Source organism: Dendropsophus ebraccatus, chromosome 4 (assembly GCF_027789765.1).
Source record: "Dendropsophus ebraccatus isolate aDenEbr1 chromosome 4, aDenEbr1.pat, whole genome shotgun sequence".
NCBI classification, from domain to species: domain Eukaryota; kingdom Metazoa; phylum Chordata; class Amphibia; order Anura; family Hylidae; genus Dendropsophus; species Dendropsophus ebraccatus.
In genome coordinates this window covers 100,449,400-100,468,524 of record NC_091457.1, presented here as the reverse complement: position 1 = coordinate 100,468,524, position 19,125 = coordinate 100,449,400, and the positions used below count along the sequence as shown (strand labels likewise).

The 19,125-nt window shown below is 47.5% G+C and overlaps 1 protein-coding gene across 4 annotated transcripts; it reads left to right on the top strand.

The window, feature by feature from the left end:
• The first annotated feature begins 1,498 nt into the window (after nucleotides 1-1,498).
• Nucleotides 1,499-12,448, top strand: MATCAP1 (microtubule associated tyrosine carboxypeptidase 1). 4 transcript variants are annotated; one of them, XM_069968642.1, is made up of 7 exons: nucleotides 1,499-1,637; nucleotides 3,257-3,847; nucleotides 5,158-5,301; nucleotides 9,298-9,430; nucleotides 10,021-10,326; nucleotides 11,454-11,551; nucleotides 12,005-12,448. In XM_069968642.1, the coding sequence occupies exons 2-7, from the start codon at nucleotides 3,326-3,328 to the stop codon at nucleotides 12,167-12,169; spliced, it is 1,368 nt and encodes a 455-aa protein (XP_069824743.1). In that variant the 5' UTR covers nucleotides 1,499-1,637; nucleotides 3,257-3,325; the 3' UTR covers nucleotides 12,170-12,448. The 4 variants fall into 4 exon arrangements, with proteins under 4 accessions (XP_069824743.1, XP_069824745.1, XP_069824747.1 ...); XM_069968644.1 differs by having other exon boundaries at nucleotides 1,507-1,611; XM_069968646.1 differs by lacking the exon at nucleotides 1,499-1,637 and adding an exon at nucleotides 1,652-1,725.
• The last annotated feature ends 6,677 nt before the right edge of the window (nucleotides 12,449-19,125 follow it).

Genomic DNA, 19,125 nt, shown 5'->3' with positions numbered 1-19,125 from the left:
GTGGTGGTGGTGCTCTGTGTCCCCGCTGTCGGTGTATGATAGTGGTGCTCTGTGTCCCCGCTGTCTGTGTATGATGGTGGTGCTCTGTGTCCCCGCTGTCGGTGTATGATGGTGGTGGTGCTCTGTGTCCCCGCTGTCGGTGTATGATGGTGGTGCTCTGTGTCCCCGCTGTCGGTGTATGATGGTGGTGCTCTGTGTCCCCGCTGTCGGTGTATGATGGTGGTGGTGCTCTGTGTCCCCGCTGTCGGTGTATGATGGTGGTGCTCTGTGTCCCCGCTGTCGGTGTATGATGGTGGTGCTCTGTGTCCCCGCTGTCGGTGTATGGTGGTGGTGGTGCTCTGTGTCCCCGCTGTCGGTGTATGGTGGTGGTGGTGCTCTGTGTCCCCGCTGTCGGTGTATGATGATGGTGGTGCTCTGTGTCCCCGCTGTCGGTGTATGATGGTGGTGGTGCTCTGTGTCCCCGCTGTCGGTGTATGATGGTGATGGTGGTGCTTTGTGTCCCCGCTGTCGGTGTATGATGGTGGTGCTTTGTGTCCCCGCTGTCGGTGTATGATGGTGGTGCTTTGTGTCCCCGCTGTCGGTGTATGATGGTGCTGCTCTGTGTCCCTGCTGTCGGTGTATGATGGTGATGGTGCTGCTCTGTGTCCCCGCTGTCGGTGTATGATGATGGTGGTGCTGTGTCCCCGCTGTCGGTGTATGATGGTGCTGCTCTGTGTCCCTGCTGTCGGTGTATGATGGTGATGGTGCTGCTCTGTGTCCCCGCTGTCGGTGTATGATGGTGGTGCTCTGTGTCCCCGCTGTCGGTGTATGATGGTGGTGGTGGTGCTCTGTGTCCCTGCTGTCGGTGTATGATGGTGATGGTGGTGCTTTGTGTCCCCGCTGTCGGTGTATGATGGTGGTGCTTTGTGTCCCCGCTGTCGGTGTATGATGGTGGTGCTTTGTGTCCCCGCTGTCGGTGTATGATGGTGCTGCTCTGTGTCCCTGCTGTCGGTGTATGATGGTGATGGTGCTGCTCTGTACCCCGCTGTCGGTGTATGATGATGGTGGTGCTGTGTGTCCCCGCTGTCTGTGTATGATGATGGTGGTGCTGTGTCCCCGCTGTCGGTGTATGATGGTGGTGGTGGTGCTGCTCTGTGTCCCCGCTGTCGGTGTATGATGGTGCTCTGTGTCCCCGCTGTCGGTGTATGATGGTGCTCTGTGTCCCCGCTGTCGGTGTATGATGATGGTGGTGCTGTGTCCCCGCTGTCGGTGTATGATGGTGGTGGTGATGCTGCTTTGTGTCCCCGCTGTCGGTGTATGATGGTGGTGCTCTGTGTCCCCGCTGTCGGAGGATGCCGGGCTCTGTGCTGTCTGCGGTAGCGCCGCAGTATCGCATTTCTCCCCAGATCATCACTTCATGTATCGCGATTCCCAGCCGCTTACACACACTGCCTGAATACGTGCGAGATAACGTCACCGATCTAGCTCCTCCCATCGACGTCTGCCCTGAACGCCCAACGCCCCAACAGCAGCTCCACCCACTGATAGCCAGACATAACGGGAAGTAACGGGAGGCAAGATGTCACGTGTCTTCCCGTACCGGCTTTTGTCCTGAGTCACGTGGTATTACGGGTACAGAAAAAAATATGGTGTTAAAGGTGCTTATTCTATAGGTGTCATAGTCCTGTGCGGCAGTCATGTATCGTGTATATATAGGAGTCATTGTTCTACGAGGCAGTCATGTATGTATGTATAGTTGTATTGTATGTATATAGAGGGTCATCATCCTATCGGGCAGTCATGTATGTATGTATAGGTATATTGTATGCATATGTATGCATCATCCTATGGGGCAGTCATGTATTGTGTATATGGGGGGCATTATCCTATGGGGCAGTCATGTATTGTGTATAGGGGGAGGGCATTATTCTTTGGGGCAGTCATGTATTGTGTATGGGGGGGGGCATTATCCTATGGGGCAGTCATGTATTGTGTATATGGGGGGCATTATCCTATGGAGCAGTCATGTATTGTGTATGGGGGGGCATTATTCTTTGGGGCAGTCATGTATTGTGTATATGGGGGGCATTATCCTATGGGGCAGTCATGTATTGTGTATAGGGGGAGGGCATTATCCTATGGAGCAGTCATGTATTGTGTATAGGGGGAGGGCATTATCCTATGGAGCAGTCATGTATTGTGTATGGGGGGGGGGGCATTATTCTTTGGGGCAGTCATGTATTGTGTATATGGGGGGCATTATCCTATGGGGCAGTCATGTATTGTGTATGGGGGGCATTATCCTATGGGGCAGTCATGTATTGTGTATGGGGGGCATTATCCTATGGGGCAGTCATGTATTGTGTATAGGAGGGGGGGGGCATTATCCTATGGGGTGGTCATGTATTGTGTATGGGGGGCAATATCCTATGGGGCGGTCATGTATTGTGTATGGGGGGGGCATTATCCTATGGGGCGGTCATGTATTGTGTATGGGGGGGGGCATTATTCTTTGGGGCGGTCATGTATTGTGTATATGGGGGGGCATTATCCTATGGGGCGGTCATGTATTGTGTATATGGGGGTGCATTATCCCATGGGGCAGTCATGTATTGTGTATATGGGGGTGCATTATCCCATGGGGCGGTCATGTATTGTGTATGGGGGGGGGCATTATCCTATGGGGCGGTCATGTATTGTGTATGGGGGGGGGGCATTATTCTTTGGGGCGGTCATGTATTGTGTATATGGGGGGGCATTATCCCATGGGGCAGTCATGTATTGTGTGTGTGTGTATGTGTATATGTGTGTGTGTGTGTGTGTATATATATATAATATATATATATATATATATATATATATATATATATATATATATATATATAATATTTGTAGTCAGAATTAGTGTTTGATTCCCTGCACTGCAGTAGATGGCTGTTGCCCAACCAAAGACAGCATCCAACTTCTGCAGTTGCTGGGAATCAAACACCGAGCATGTGGTCTCGGCCATCGTTGCTGATCCCAAACATTTTGACAGATCTGCTCAACACTAGTGATAATCCTATGGGGCAGTCATGTGACTTGTGTGTATAGGTGTTTTCTATAGTCAAGTCATATGATGTTTATATGGTATTGTCATGCTTTTTGTGTGTGTTTCCTATAGAGCACAGTCACATATTTTGTGTGTGTGTGTGTGTGTGTGTGTGTGTGTATAGGGTAATTTCTGTGAGATGCCAATCTCCGCATCCTGAACCTTCATGAATTTCTCTTCTTTCAGGTGGTCCCTGGACTCAGGTTCTCACCTTCAGCTGCAATGTTCACCTTGTGGTACCTCTGACAGGGGAGCATGGTGGTGGATGCTGCTCACCAGGCCTGTAACACAATGTCATCTACCTCTCCCAAGGACAGTGAGGCCCGGGCCAAGAAGAAGTCCTCACAGATAAACGGCTTCCATGTTTACCCTTCTGGTTCCACTCAGCCTGGTCCTAGCAGGAGCCTCAGTAGGAGCCTCTCGTCAGGTCCAATGGCGCAGCGCAGGCTCTCAGGATGTGCTGTGTACATGGGCTCGTGTAGCTGGATGCGTCGCAGTGAAAGCACCTGCACCCTCAACAGTAGCGGCAGCTCTCGCGGTAGAATGCGCTCAGCTGGGTCTCTGCCGTCTATCAGTAAAGCAACTCCTGCTGACAACAAGGCCATCAAGAGATCCTCCTGCCTCCTTGTCGCACTTCGACCCACCAATGTGGAGCAGGAAAGAGAGAAATTTTTCCTCTCCAACTATAGTTATAACCCCCAGTTTCAGTATCAGGAGCCCATGTCCCTTAACGTGCTGGAGAAATACAATCAGGCATCTAACCAGTTCCTGGCCCAGGTAGGTAATAGCACCATGCCCAGTAAACTAGTCCTGCCAGAGTTCTAAGGGAATAGACTATATTATAACATATAAAAGAATGGCACAGATTTATCAAGCTGTGAAACAAAAAACAGGTGTAAACTGCCCCAAGCAACCAATCACAGCTCAGCTTTCAGCTCTGGTAAAATAAAAGCTGAGCTGTGATTGGTTGCTGTGGACAGTTAACACCAGTTTCTATTTAAAAAAAAAAACTTGATAAATCTGGGTCTATGAATTTACCGGCTGCACAAGGGATCCAAACCTCCGCACGCTCGGGTTCACTCATCTCTTATCGCTGGCATTTTTACACTGGCCGATTATTGGGTAAATAAGCATTCCTAGAAATAGTCATCTTGTGTTTCTTCTATTTTCTAATAACGCTCAACTCAGTCTGTTCTTACATATATTTCATGAGTTTCACACTGCCAGCTAACCCCTAAAATATACTTTTATAATCTCCTGCGCTGTATGCTAATAACCTTTGCTCTAAACTAGCCGTGGCTGGCGTCTGCAATTCTGCCTCTCTGGGCGTGATCACCGTGCGGGACCTGCAGCATCACTGAGGGGCCACTCCCTGAGCCCCGCTGTCTTCACTGGGCTGTGCCAGAAACAGGCAGTGGGGATTGCCACCCATGTACTGCGCATGTCTGGCCAAGTGAAGATGCCGGAGCGCAGAGGAATATACAAGTGGCCCCTCAGTGACTCTGCAGGTCCTGCACTGTCTCTCACAGGTGAAGTATACCTAAACTAAAAATTACAGACCTCTCCATTCTTTGTAGGTGGAAAAACTTACAAAATATGCAGTGTATCAAATACTTATTTTCCCAACTGTATAATATTTTTTTGTATTACTGTGGTTGAAGTTTCAGTTTAGGGGAGAAATTTAAAGGTGTCATTTAGCAAAAAAAAAAAAAGTTTTCTTTCAAATCAGCTGGTGCTGGAGATTTGTAATGTAGTATTTAAAAATCTTAAGATTTCCAGCACTTTTCAGTGGCGTATTCTTTCCAATCTAGATAGCTGGAGAGGTTTTCTATGGGGATTTGCTACTGCTCTGGACAGATCCTGTCAGGGACAGAGGTGTCAGACGGGACATAATACCTGCAGGGTATACAGCAGCTGATAAGTACTGGAAGACTGGGGATTTTTTTGAATAGAAGTAAATTACAAATCTCTGGCACCAGTTGATATGAAAGAAAAAAAAGTTTGGTGAATAACCCCTTTAAATTCTTATAAATGTATCTATCAATATGACATGTCCAGTGTAATACCTCTCCATCTCTACTGTGCAGGCACTGCGAATACTGAAGGCAGTTCTGGATAAATATGGAAGTTATGAAAATTTTGAATCACTGACGGGAGGAAATCTGCTCAGCAAGTGTCAGATCTGGGCATGTTGTCGGCGGTATATGCAAAAAGACAGCTGCAGTGGTGAGGTGAGAGCATTAAAGTCTGGACGAACATAATCGAGAATCAATAGTTACCCGTCCCTGTGCCCCTGCAGCGCTACATCACCTCTACTGGACCCCCGCTGGCCTCCTGCAGCTCCTGGTCATACAATGTCACAGCCCAGCTCTGGAATGCCCAATCAGCCAGTCATTGACTAGTATGGGACCTCCCAGCTGGACTGTGATGACACTGGAGCCTGGCAGCAGTCAGTGAGCCTGTGACTCTGCACTGTGGGGCCACAGGGACAAGTATTGGTTATTTATTATGTTCCCCACCCCACTGCATGCACTGTATTTATTGTTTTGGCTGGACTTATCCTTTAAGTTGGTAAAGGTGATGTGTTTGATGGGGTGAGAAAAAAAAAGAAAAGAAAACAAGGTGAGGTGACAAATTTTTAATGAATTAGAGCTTATAGATTGTAAGCCCTAGCGGGCAGGGTCCTCTCCCCCATGTACAAGTCTGCCATTTGCCCTCATGTAATGTATTTTTGATCTTGTATTGTTCTTGTTTGTTACCCCCATCACTTGTATAGTGCTCTAGAATTAAGGGCGCTCCATAAATAAATAATAATAATAATAATAATAATTAGCTGTGGGGTAGAAGGGACTACAATGAAAGACAGTGGCAGACTGAAAGGGAGGTGGCAGACTGAAAGGGAGGTGACACAATGGCAGAGAGCTGTGCAGTGATGGAGGGTTACATGAGGTGGTGACACAATGGAGGAGAGCTGTGCAGTGATGGAGGGTTACATGAGGTGGTGACACAATGGCGGAGAGCTGTGCAGTGATGGAGGGTTACATGAGGTGGTGACACAATGGAGGAGAGCTGTGCAGTGATGGAGGGTTACATGAGGTGGTGACACAATATAGGAGAGCTGTGCAGTGATGTAGGGTTACATGAGGTGGTGACACAATGGAGGAGAGCTGTGCAGTGATGGAGGGTTACATGAGGTGGTGACACAATGGAGGAGAGCTGTGCAGTGATGGAGGGTTACATGAGGTGGTGACACAATGGAGGAGAGCTGTGCAGTGATGGAGGGTTACATGAGGTGGTGACACAATGGAGGAGAGCTGTGCAGTGATGGAGGGTTACATGAGGAGGTTGCAATGGAGGAGAGCTGTGCAGTGATGTAGGGTTACATGAGGTGACACAATGGAGGAGAGCTGCAGGGTGATGGAGGGTTACATGAGGTGGTGACACAATGGAGGAGAGCTGTGCAGTGATGGAGGGTTACATGAGGTGGTGACAATGGAGGAGAGCTGTGCAGTGATGGAGGGTTACATGAGGTGGTGACACAATATAGGAGAGCTGTGCAGTGATGGAGGGTTACATGAGGATGTGACACAATGGAGGAGAGCTGCAGGGTGATGGAGGATTACATGAGGAGGTGACACAATGGAGGAGAGCTGTGCAGTGATGGAGGGTTACATGAGGAGGTGACAATGGAGGAGAGCTGCAGGGTGATAGAGGGTTATATGAGGTGACACAATATAGGAGAGCTGTGCAGTGATGTAGGGTTACATGAGGAGGTGACAATGGAGGAGAGCTGTGCAGTGATGGAGGGTTACATGAGGAGGTGACAATGGAGGAGAGCTGTGCAGTGATGGAGGGTTGCATGAGGTGGTGACACAATGGCAGAGAGCTGTGCAGTGATGGAGGGTTACATGAGGAGGTGACAATGGAGGAGAGCTGTGCAGTGATGGAGGGTTACATGAGGTGGTGACACAATATAGGAGAGCTGTGCAGTGATGGAGGGTTACATGAGGTAATGACACAATGGAGGAGAGCTGTGCAGTGATGGAGGGTTACATGAGGTGGTGACACAATAGAGGAGAGCTGTGCAGTGATGGAGGGTTACATGGGGAGGTGACAATGGAGGAGAGCTGTGCAGTGATGGAGGGTTAGATGAGGTGGTGACACAATGGAGGAGAGCTGTGCAGTGATGGAGGGTTACATGAGGTGGTGACACAATAGAGGAGAGCTGTGCAGTGATGGAGGGTTACATGAGGAGGTGACAATGGAGGAGAGCTGTGCAGTGATGGAGGGTTAGATGAGGTGGTGACACAATGGAGGAGAGCTGCAGGATGATGGAGGGTTACATGAGGTGGTGACACAATGCAGGAGAGCTGTGCAGTGATGGAGGGTTACATGAGGTGGTGACACAATGGAGGAGAGCTGTGCAGTGATGGAGGGTTACATGAGGAGGTGACACAATGGAGGAGAGCTGCAGGGTGATAGAGGGTTATATGAGGTGACACAATATAGGAGAGCTGTGCAGTGATGTAGGGTTACATGAGGTGGTGACACAATGCAGGAGAGCTGTGCAGTGATGGAGGGTTACATGAGGTGGTGACACAATGGAGGAGAGCTGTGCAGTGATGGAGGGTTACATGAGGAGGTGACACAATGGAGGAGAGCTGCAGGGTGATAGAGGGTTATATGAGGTGACACAATATAGGAGAGCTGTGCAGTGATGTAGGGTTACATGAGGTGGTGACACAATGGCGGAGAGCTGTGCAGTGATGGAGGGTTACATGAGGTGGTGACACAATGGAGGAGAGCTGCAGGGTGATGGAGGGTTATATGAGGTGGTGACACAATGGAGGAGAGCTGCAGGGTGATGGAGGGTTATATGAGGAGGTGACACAATACAGGAGAGCTGCAGGGTGATGGAGGGTTACATGAGGTGGTGACACAATGGAGGAGAGCTGTGCAATGATGGAGGTTACATGAGGAGGTGACATAATGGAGGAGAGCTGTGCAGTGATGGAGGGTTACATGAGGAGGTGACACAATGGAGGAGAGCTGTGCAGTGTTGGAGGGTTACATGAGGAGGTGACACAATGGAGGAGAGCTGCAGGGTGATGGAGGGTTACATGAGGTGGTGACACAATGGAGGAGAGCTGTGCAGTGATGGAGGGTTACATGAGGAGGTGACACAATACAGGAGAGCTGCAGGGTGATAGAGGGTTATATGAGGTGGTGACACAATGGAGGAGAGCTGTGCAGTGATGGAGGGTTACATGAGGAGGTGACACAATGGAGGAGAGCTGCAGGATGATGGAGGGTTACATGAGGTGGTGACACAATATAGGAGAGCTGTGCAATGATGGAGGGTTACATGAGCAGGTGACATAATGGAGGAGAGCTGCAGGATGATGGAGGGTTACATGAGGAGGTGACAATGCAGGAGAGCTGTGCAGTGATGGAGGTGACAATGCAGGAGAGCTGTGCAGTGATGGAGGGTTACATGAGGAGGTGACACAATGGAGGAGAGCTGTGCAGTGATGGAGGGTTACATGAGGAGGTGACACAATGGAGGAGAGCTGTGCAGTGATGGAGGGTTACATGAGGTGGTGACACAATATAGGAGAGCTGTGCAGTGATGGAGGGTTACATGAGGTGGTGACACAATAGAGGAGAGCTGTGCAGTGATGGAGGGTTACATGAGGAGGTGACAATACAGGAGAGCTGCAGGGTGATAGAGGGTTACATAAGGTGGTGACACAATGGAGGAGAGCTGTGCAGTGATGGAGGGTTACATGAGGAGGTGACAATGGAGGAGAGCTGCAGGGTGATGGAGGGTTACATGAGGTGGTGACACAATGGAGGAGAGCTGTGCAGTGATGGAGGTGACAATGGAGGAGAGCTGTGCAGTAAAGGAGGGTTACATGAGGAGGTGACACAATGCAGGAGAGCTGTGCAGTGATGGAGGGTTACATGAGGAGGTGACACAATGGAGGAGAGCTGCAGGATGATGGAGGGTTACATGGGCAGGTGACACTTGGAGACGGAGAGCAGCAGTGTGTTGGAAACCTGTGTAGACAATGACAGATAGGCAGCTTTGACATGTGATTCTGAGTTTGCAGTCTCTTTCCCTATATTGCATGCACTGTGTATTGCTCAGTTTTTGCTTTTGCCTTGTCCCTCTTTGTCCGCTGCTGTTTGGGTTACAGTCTCTCCCTTTTTCTGGTGGTATCTAGGTGGTGGTCCAGCTTACAGAAGACTTATTGTCTCAGGCAGTCATGACAAATGAGAACAACCGGCCTACACTAACCATCAACTTACTAGGTGCAAGGCAGCATTGGCTGGAGGGAATGCTTCGACATGAGATAGGTAGGAGCAAGCGGCACAATCTGGGTGGTGTCTATTGTAAATGGGGCAGCTCTGCATTGGGAAATGAACATTACTAGGCTTATGGCAGACAATGGGTGGACTCCAGACACTTCTTATAGCTGAGAGGGAGGCCAAACAACCCATTTTGTATTCTTGTGGCTTTGGACACATACATAGATAAGTTTACATAGACAATGACCCAGAGGGATTTGTTTTATTGTGGGAGTGGGTTTTTTGACTACAGAATCCTGGACACCACCTCAAAGAGAAACCCGGGGGTCATGTCAGATTCCTGTATTGTAGAAGGCAGAGCAGGGTTACCTCCCAGTCTCTGGACAACTAGAAGGGATAGGCAGCTGCTTTGTAATGTATAGGAACAAGCTGGTACACAAGGTTCTGTCGCTATCCTTGGTCTTCTTTGTCATGATGCCATTTTATGCCCTTATTAGATTCCTAATAAAAGGGTTTAAAGTATCCCAGGGAAGGATGAGCTACCACTTTACTAGTTTTCCTGGCTAGTCATTGTTTGTTGTAGCACTCCTTACTGCAGTGCGAGCTGAGCAGAGCTCTCTTTTACATTGTCTCTCCAGGAACACATTACTTGCGAGGAGTGAATGACGCTCAGCAGTCCTGGCATGGTTCCGAAAGTCGCAAACACTTTGGGCTACAACCAGCCAACCCCACAGAGGAAGGCTTGGCCAGCCTGCACAGCGTTCTCTTCCGAAAACACCCATACCTGTGGCGGGCTGCCCTCCTCTACTACACCATCAGTCTTGCAGCCACCTGCAGCTTCTCAGTCTTGTTTCATGATCTGCAGCAGTTTGTGGAGGACCCTGCAGTGCGATGGGAGTACTGTGTGCGAGCCAAGAGGGGTCAAAAGGACACAGGACAACCAGGCAAGTGTTTCCAAACTTTTTCCACCTCTGGACACCCCTAGCAAATAATGTTCTACAAAAACTGATGGAAAAGATGCAATACACAATACCTATATATCTTTGTTAGTTATGTAGATCACAGTGCTGTTATTCAGGTCTCCTTTGATCAGAGACAGTCACTTTCCTAAACAGTAGTAATTCTGCGGTTTGGTGTCATGTGCAGTAAAGTGAGAAGACAAGTGTTCCCCCCCCCCCCCCGCCCCCCGTATAGTAATGCCTCCTGTTTTGCACCCCCATATGGTAGTAATACCCCTTCTGTGTCCCCTGCTGTGCACCTCCCAACAAAAAACAAAACAGAATACTTACTTAATTTAAATATGGAGCCGGTATTCACTTCTGGCCTCCAGCCTGCGAGCTGTGGAGTCGGGATCCTCCAGCAGGCGTGATGACGTCATATCACTGTGTTGGTTAAAGAAGAGATCACATCCCAGTGTCTCATGAGAATACTGACAACTCCTGCTGCTCCATTGTCTTCACTTTAATGTTAAGCCTGCTCACCTCTCACTGCATCGGCATTACAGTGAGAAAGCTGAACATTAAAGCCACGCAGCTTCTAGGGATGCTTAACCCTGGCTGCTGACTTAGACAGTGTCAACTGGAACTAGACAGTCTAAGAACTAGGCAAATCTGTCACAGTGGCTAATGTTCCTTGGTAATTTGGCCGATTATCGCTCTGTGTAATAGAGACAATGATCAGCTGATGAAACAGTCATCGGCTGATCGTTTTTTTTAGGCCCAGACCTAAAATCATCGGCCACCGACTGCACATTGCTACGTGTAATAGCGTTGCATGGTCAGCGACTGACGATTGCCCAAACAGTAAATACTTCACCTGTCCATACTCCCGGTCTTCTCCTGCACTCTGTATCCGTCCCGGCACAGTGCGCTGTGGCTTCACAGCAACCTGTCTCAACTGACAGGCCGCTCAGCCAATCACTTGCCGGGACCGCCAGTGATTGGCTGTGCGGCCTGCCAGCTCAAACAGTCCACTCTGAAGCCACAGAGTTTAGGAGAAGACCGGGAGCGTAGACTTACTGTTAGGGAAAGGGCAGCACGGGCATCGCTAATAATTGCTTAATCTCCTCCAGGTTGCTTCAGTAAAGACCAGGTCTACCTAGACGGCATCATACGCATCTTGCGTCACCGACACACCATTGACTTCCGCCTGCTGACTTCCCTGGGAAAGGTAAGAACCGTTACTACATGCAGAACATTGTGAGCATTAGCCAGTAGGAAAGTTATTGGTCTTGCTGGGGATTACTAGTTCAGGTAATCCACAGCACTCTACAAGATTGAAGAGTGTGTACATTTTATACAGTACTTTAGCGTATGGATTAAAGCATTCTTTGAATCCAGCTGTGGACTTTTCCATGCAGATAAATATGACATCTCAGTCTGCCTAGGACCCTTCTAAAGTATAATCACGCTGGGGTCTTACATCATTTGGCTGTCTGGAAAACGTCACTTATAGTGTGAAAACAAACATGTGTCTTTGATCCCCGGAATAATTTAATGGACACCAATCTTGTGGAGAGTTGTGGATTACTTGCTATATTGTTCAAAGTGACGAATCCTTTCACTAGAGCAGTATGACTATGCTGTAACATGCTGGGGATTACTGACCTTACCTGTTGCCTAGGTCGCCTTTGAGGATGTGGAGCGACTTCGTCCATTTGTTCAGTTGAAGAACACTCGTCTTCCTCACTTCATGCGGGACATGGAGAAGTATTATCACCATCTGAATCACATTATGGAGATGAACCAGCTGAGCGATGAAGAGCTCCAGAGCCTTCTCCCAGACTGAGATTCAGTCCCATTCTGCCTGCCTGTTTATATATTTATTAGCTGTGGGATGACTGAACCTTTTTTATACACCTTATCACACAAGCCTTGTGTTTTATATTCTTAAATTTTTTTTATTAGCTTTAGCCTTGTGTACAAAATGGTGGAACGCATGAAAGGTCTCAAGATGAGCACTGTTCCCAACAACAGGACAGTGATAAGGTGTTGATCTCTAAAGTTGACTATTGTGGCTCTTAGATTATCCAAATATCATCAATTTCCTAAAGTTTTTTTTCTCATACTTGTGCTGAGTCTTATCTTTATTCATCAAAGTTTACTAGAACTGTGTGGAACTTCATCTTTTTTCCTACAGGTAGGGTATGTTCACACTGAGTAAAAGTGGTGGAATTTCACGGTAGAGCCCCTGCTGTGGAATCCCACCTGCCTCTGTGTCAATGGGATGCTCTCCACTCAAAGAGTGGACATGTCAATTCTTTGAGCGGAGAGCCGCGCAGAACATGGACGTGCACAGCCCCCCATTGACACACTGAAGCAGGCGGGTTTCTGCAGAGGAGGCTCCGCTGCAGAATTCTGCAGCTTAACATACCCATAGTACTCATCTGGTGATAAGAGTATGGTCACCTAGGCATAGTGTTGAGCGGAGATGTCAAACTGTTTCCCAGGACTCCCTAGGGCGGCTTTCCAACTTCTGCAGCCATAGGTAGTAAAATGCTGTGGGTTCAGAGAATGTTGCTGAACCTAAACCTCTGCTTAAGACTATAGATAACCTCTTTTCCTGCATTTAAAGGGGTTATCCAGGATTAGACAAAAACATAGCTGCTTTCTTCCAAATACAGTGCCACACCAGTCCTAAGGTTTTGTGTGGTATTACACTTTAGTGGAACCAAGCTGTTATACTCCACACAAACTGAAGAGTGAGCTGTTTTTTTTTCATGATCCTGGAAAAGGGCTTGTTCACACAGAGCAAAAGCAGCTGAATTTCTGCGCTGAATCAGCGCTGAAATTTCAGCCGTTAAAATAGGTGCAGAGCTAATTTCCATTGTGTTGAATGGAAATTCTGCTCTGCAGTTCACACAGTGGAATTTCCGCACTGAACTAATCCGCTTTCCGCCAGAAGAATGAACATGTTCATTCTTCCGCTAGCGGAAGCCTATACAAACCAATGGGGCTCTAATTTTCTGTTTCAGCACGGAATACGAGCGTATTCAGCGCGGAATACAAAAGAACGTTTGAGAGACAGCACTTCCAAAGCAATAAGTGGAATTTTATTGACACACCAGTGCGCGACGTTTCGGCTATATTAGCCTTTCTCAAGCAGTGATACAAGCGTAATACAAGCGGAAATTACGCGCTGAATCAGCGCGGAAATGGGGAAAAAAAGGGGGGGGTAGGAGGATTCTAGTATATATTCTGGTATAGTCTAGTTAACTCGCCAAATACTCGCTGAATTTCAGCGCTGAATGCATGCGGATTCAGCGCGGATTCCTCGAGTATTCCGCACTGAATTTGTCAAGAGCTACGAGCTGAACAGCTGAAGAGCTTACAGCTGAAGAGATTACGAGCTGAACACTTTCCTAGCTGAATACGCAGGGATTCTGCTTGCATTCTGCTTATATTCAGCGTCAGTTGATTTCAGGCGGAAATATTTCCTCGCGTAATCCGCCCCTTTTGCTCTGTGTGAACGTAGCCAAACACCTAGAGTTTTAGAACTGACATGTTTCTGTGTATGTACTGCATACAATGTAAGGTCACTTGTCAGATTAGCATATTATGGCCACATTTCTATTACAGCCACAAGTAATAAACCAACCTCTGGTCTTAGGCCCTAAACGGAAAACATCATAGATTCCTATGATTCTGTCAGTCTGGCTGGGACTTGCAGTCAGAGTATGCTGAAATGTGTTTGTATCCTGGCATAGGTTGTAAAGAATGGCTGCTTAGAGGGTTATCATGACAGAATAGCTTATCTCTGGCAAGCAGAAGGAGCCTGTGCAATGGTCTGGTCGCAGATTGTATGCTCAGCAGCTGCATTAGAACAGTCCTCAGGTTTCCCTCAACATGTCATTATGAGGATTTCCTTAGTATTTCACAGGTAATATAAGTATATTTGGTGCATCAAATATCACCACGGGTGGGGGGGGGGGGGGGGTGGTATTTGAGGGGGGAAAAAAAGTCTGTGTGTGCATGGAAAAAAAGTACATAGTGTGAACATAACCCCTATAGTGAACACAGGGGAAAACATTATTGGTAGGAAGACACAGGATATAAAGGGGTTCTACGATTAGAGCAAAAGCAAAATACAGCTCGCCAGGGGTGGTAAATAACAAAACAGAGTATGCTCACCATCCAGAGTCCAGTGATGACATTCAAAACCACTGCAGCCTGTTCAGAATATCTTCTGCAGCAACAGGGCATAGAGGCTAGTATGTGTTTTTTTTTTTTTTTTTTTAATAGTGTAATAACTTGGAGCACCAGCACTTAACCCCTGAATGATCATGTCCTAGTAAGGCTTTAAATCCAATGTCACTGGTTGAGGAATCCTTATTTAGTGATTCAGCAGTAAAGTGAGATCTGTAGCACACATATGGAGTCTATAGTATTTTAGCAATAACGCTGCTTACTCATGCAAAAGTGAAAAGTCCTTTTATGATTTTAGAAAAAAATAAACCAAATGTTCAGCAACTCTTAGTGCAGCCAGCAATGTGATCTCACATAGCTACATGCATTGTCTAAAGTAAATCTCAGATTGGAAAAAGATTTCTTTGCTGCTGCTTTCACAGAGTCACAAGACTTAAATCTTCTCTAGCAGGTAATATATAAGTTTAGGCACCCTGTAATATTTTTACATTCATAATTTAACATAGAAGTAAAAGTTCAGGGCTTGTTTACAACAGGAAGGCGGGGCTCAGATCCGCTGAGGTGACTGACCCCCACATCTACTGTCTGACTCCTCCTATACAGCCCCTAATCCAAATCATGACTTAAGGGAGCAACATGAAGCTCAGATGCAGTCAGGATTAGGGCCATGGACAGCACTCACCCCTCTCTATTTGCTTTGGTGTTAAAGTCCTCGCCAGGTACTTCCATACAAGAGTCCACATCCCAGCTCCCACACCTGTCTTCTTCCAGCCGTCCTGGCAGCAGCTCATCACGTGGTCCAACAAACCCCATTCCTGGTTACTGTCCATTATTTTCTGCACCACTGGGGGTGCTGTTTCTCACTTGAATCTCTGGTCGCAGCTCCAGCATGAGCTCAGCTCCTACCCCTGTTACAAGAGCTAAATCCTCTACACGGCGAAAGCCATGGAGCTTGCGGCGATGTGCTATTATACTCTGAGCTACAGCCCGAGTTACACCTGGTAGAGTCATCAACTCTTCTTCTGTAGCTGTATTAATGTCCAAACAGCTTTCTGGGGGCACAGATCTCAGGGAAGACGTCTGTTTCCGTCTACCCGATCGACAACTTACAGCAGAACCCATGGCCCTGCGGTGTTAACAAATAACTTGCTGAAGCGAGAAGCAGTTCCGTCAGATGAGCCTGAGTTGTGTGAATACACCTGCACACCAGGCCTTTCACAAAGAAATGTGCAGGACTTTGTGCAGACTCTGGCACTGGAGGGTGTGCCACAACCTAACCTAATGAGTAACTATGTGACCTTTCTACTGCTAGATAACAGGTGACTGCAATGCAGCCGCAGAAGAATCACACACTGCTAGAAAACTTCCCATGACAAGATGGAGGGAAGGGAAAGAAGAACATTTATATCTATCACCTAGGGGATCTCCAGTGCTATAAACTGAGCAGATGACCCCAAACTCTGATGCAGGAGGGAAGGCCCGCAAAGTGAATACAAGCACTGTGCTTACTTCAGACTTCTAGTGCTTGGAGCCCAGGCCGTGTACACCAAAGTCCTAGGGCCATCCCAAGGCCTACAGTGGAAAATAAATGATTCTGGGAGCTCTGGTACTTGGCTTAATCTACACATGGTAATTTTTTTCCAGAAATTTCTGCAAGCAAAAATCTGTTCCATTCATCATAGGCTGTATTTGTAGCACGTGATAATATATATCCTTACACTTCACACACATTGCATTTGCAGCTTTCTTGGATACACCATTTTAAAACTGCAAACAATCTGACCCAGTCTGCCGCCCATCTGACTAAGCCTTTTTGCAGAGGGTTCTTTAAACCCATTTTACACAGGCCAATGGCTGCAGAATTACAAACACCAAGCAATGAGATTGGTGCTCTCTTAGGGTGCATTTACACAGAAAGATTTATCTGACAGATTTTGGAAGCCAAAGCCAGGAATGGATTTAAAAAGAGGATGGATCCCAGTCTTTCCTTTACCACCTGTTCCCTGTTTATAGTCTGTTCCTGGTTTTGGCTTCAAAGATCTGTCAGATAAATCTGTCTGTGTAAACGCAGCAATACTAAGCCTTCATGCAGCTCAATCAATTGTAGTCTTCCTCATAGAAACATAGAAGCTTGACGGCAGATAAAGACCACTGGGTCCATCTAATCTGCCCTTTTAGTATTTCCATTCTTATTATCTTAGGATAGATATAGGTTTATCGCAGGTATGTTTAAATTCTGTTATTGTAGATTTAACAACCACATCTGCTAGAAGTTTGTTTTAAGTATCTACTATTTCAGTAAAGTTTCTTACGTTTCTTCTGATCTTTCCCCCAACTAACCTCTCACTGTGTCCTCTTGTTCTTTAGTTCAGTTTTTTTTTTTTTTTTTTACTAAAGACGTACTTAAAGGTTTCAATCATGTCCCCCCTTTCCTCAAGACTATACAGATTCAAATCCTTAAGTTAAAGCTAGGCGATATGGCCAAAAATAAAATCTTGATTCTCGATTTTAAATCTCGATTTTTTTTTTTTTTATTCATTTATTTTATGCAGGGTGTAGTAGTATAGGCATAGTGGATAAGGTGTGTAGAAACATAGAAGATGAGGGGTGTAGTAGTAGATAAGGGGAGTAGCAGTAGTGGGCGTAGTAGTAGTAGCATCAGGAGTAGGGATAGTAGTAGAGCAGTATTGGGGGTAGTAGTAGCAGCAATGGTAGTGAAAGCAGTATAGGGGGTAGTAGTAGCAGCAACAATGGTAGTGCAAGCAGTAAAGCAGTATTAGGAGCAGTATTGGGGCGAGTAGTAGTAGCAATGGTAGTGCAGACAGTAGGGGTGGGTTCACGCTCCTTTCCGCTGGCTCAATAGACACCATTCTATAGGCCGGCTGATTCCGCATTCCACCGAAAGAATTGACGTGTCAATTTTTTCGGCGGAATGCGGAATCCGCCCGTGCATAGAGTGGTGTCTATGGCACGGGCGGAGAGGCGCGCGGCCGTGAGCGTGTAGTAGTAATTAAGGGGTGTAGTAGTAGATAAGGGGAGTAGCAGTTTTGGGAGTAGTAGTATCAGGAGTAGGGGTAGTAGTAGAGCAGTACTGGGGGTTGTAGTAGCAGCAATGGTAGTGAAAGCAGTATAGGGGGTAGTAGTAGCAGCAATGGTAGTGCAAGCAGTAAAGCAGTATTAGGAGCAGTATTGGGGGTAGTAGTAGAGCAGTATTGGGGGGTAGTAGTAGCAGCAATGGTAGTGCAAACAGTAGGGGTGGGTTCACGCGCCTTTCCGCCGGCTCAATAGACACCAATTGTCGTGACAATAGACGTGTCAATTATTTTGGCGGAATGCGCCCGTGCATAGAATGGTGTCTATGGCACAGGCAGAGAGGCGCGCGGCCATGAGCGTGTAAAGGCGACGGAATTCCACAGAATTTATCCGCGAGAATTCCTCAGTGTTAACCCACCCTAGAGCAGTATTAGGAGCAGTATTGGGGGCAGTGGTAGAGCAGTATGGGGTTAGTAGTAGAGTAGTATAGGGAGTAGTATTGCGGGTAGTAGTAGAGTAGTCTTGCAGTACTGACTGCACCGACTAGCACCACTACTCACACCATGAAGCGGGCACCAGCTCCATGTCTCCGGTGCTCTAAGGAGCCGCTCCCAGTCTGTGCAAGCATCTTGGGCGGTGGGGGCAGGCGGGCGGTGGCGGCTGCGGTGCTCCAGGCGCGGACAGGCTGTCCCGCTCGGACCTGCAGGAGGAGCAGCTTGCCCAGAGCGCCACTGCTCCCCCTGCAGGTCGGAGCCCATTTTTTTTTTTTCATTTCCTTGAAAATCTAATTTACGATTTTCAAAGAAATTGAAATCTATTCTTAAAAGGACAACTCCGGCCAAAAGTATTTTTTAATATGTTATTACTTGTGGAAAGTTAGACAAATTTCTAATGTACATTAATTATGGAAAATCCCCGTTTACTGCTATATCCCTTAATTTAGTAGATCATGGAGACTTCAAATTCTCAGAAATTTGGTGACGTCAAGAATCAGGGTGTAATTCCAATAGAGTGTCCAGCAGGGGGCACACTATATATAGAATTCAATGAGTACTATTGACTTCCATATATAGTGCGCCCCCTGCTGGACAGTATTTGCTCCCCAAAGTATCCCATAAATGTATTTAATGAATACATTTGGAGGGCACCGAGCAGGGAGGGAGAGAGGTGCCTGTGCATCTAATTACCTCCCCCCCCCCCCCCTTACCTGCTCGGTGCTGGACACATATACACAGTACTACTACTCCCATCATCTGCTCATAGTATGGGCAGATGATGGTGGTAGTAGTACCAGGGCCATCACTAAACAGTCCGCCCACCCCCCTCCCCGCGGCCGCCATATCTGCACTGTACTACTGTAGTACCTGTGCTATCCCCATCAAATCGCCGCCGCCTGCTTCTCACAAAAGGGCTGCTTCAGGGCCCCCCCCCCCCATAGCTTCAAACTAACTATCCAGCAGCTCACCACACAAGGGCTGCTGTTCATGCCCCCTCCTCTGCTCCCTCTCCTTCCAGCTTCAAACTATCACGCCGCTGATTCCCCGCCGCCGCTCTCTGCTCACACTG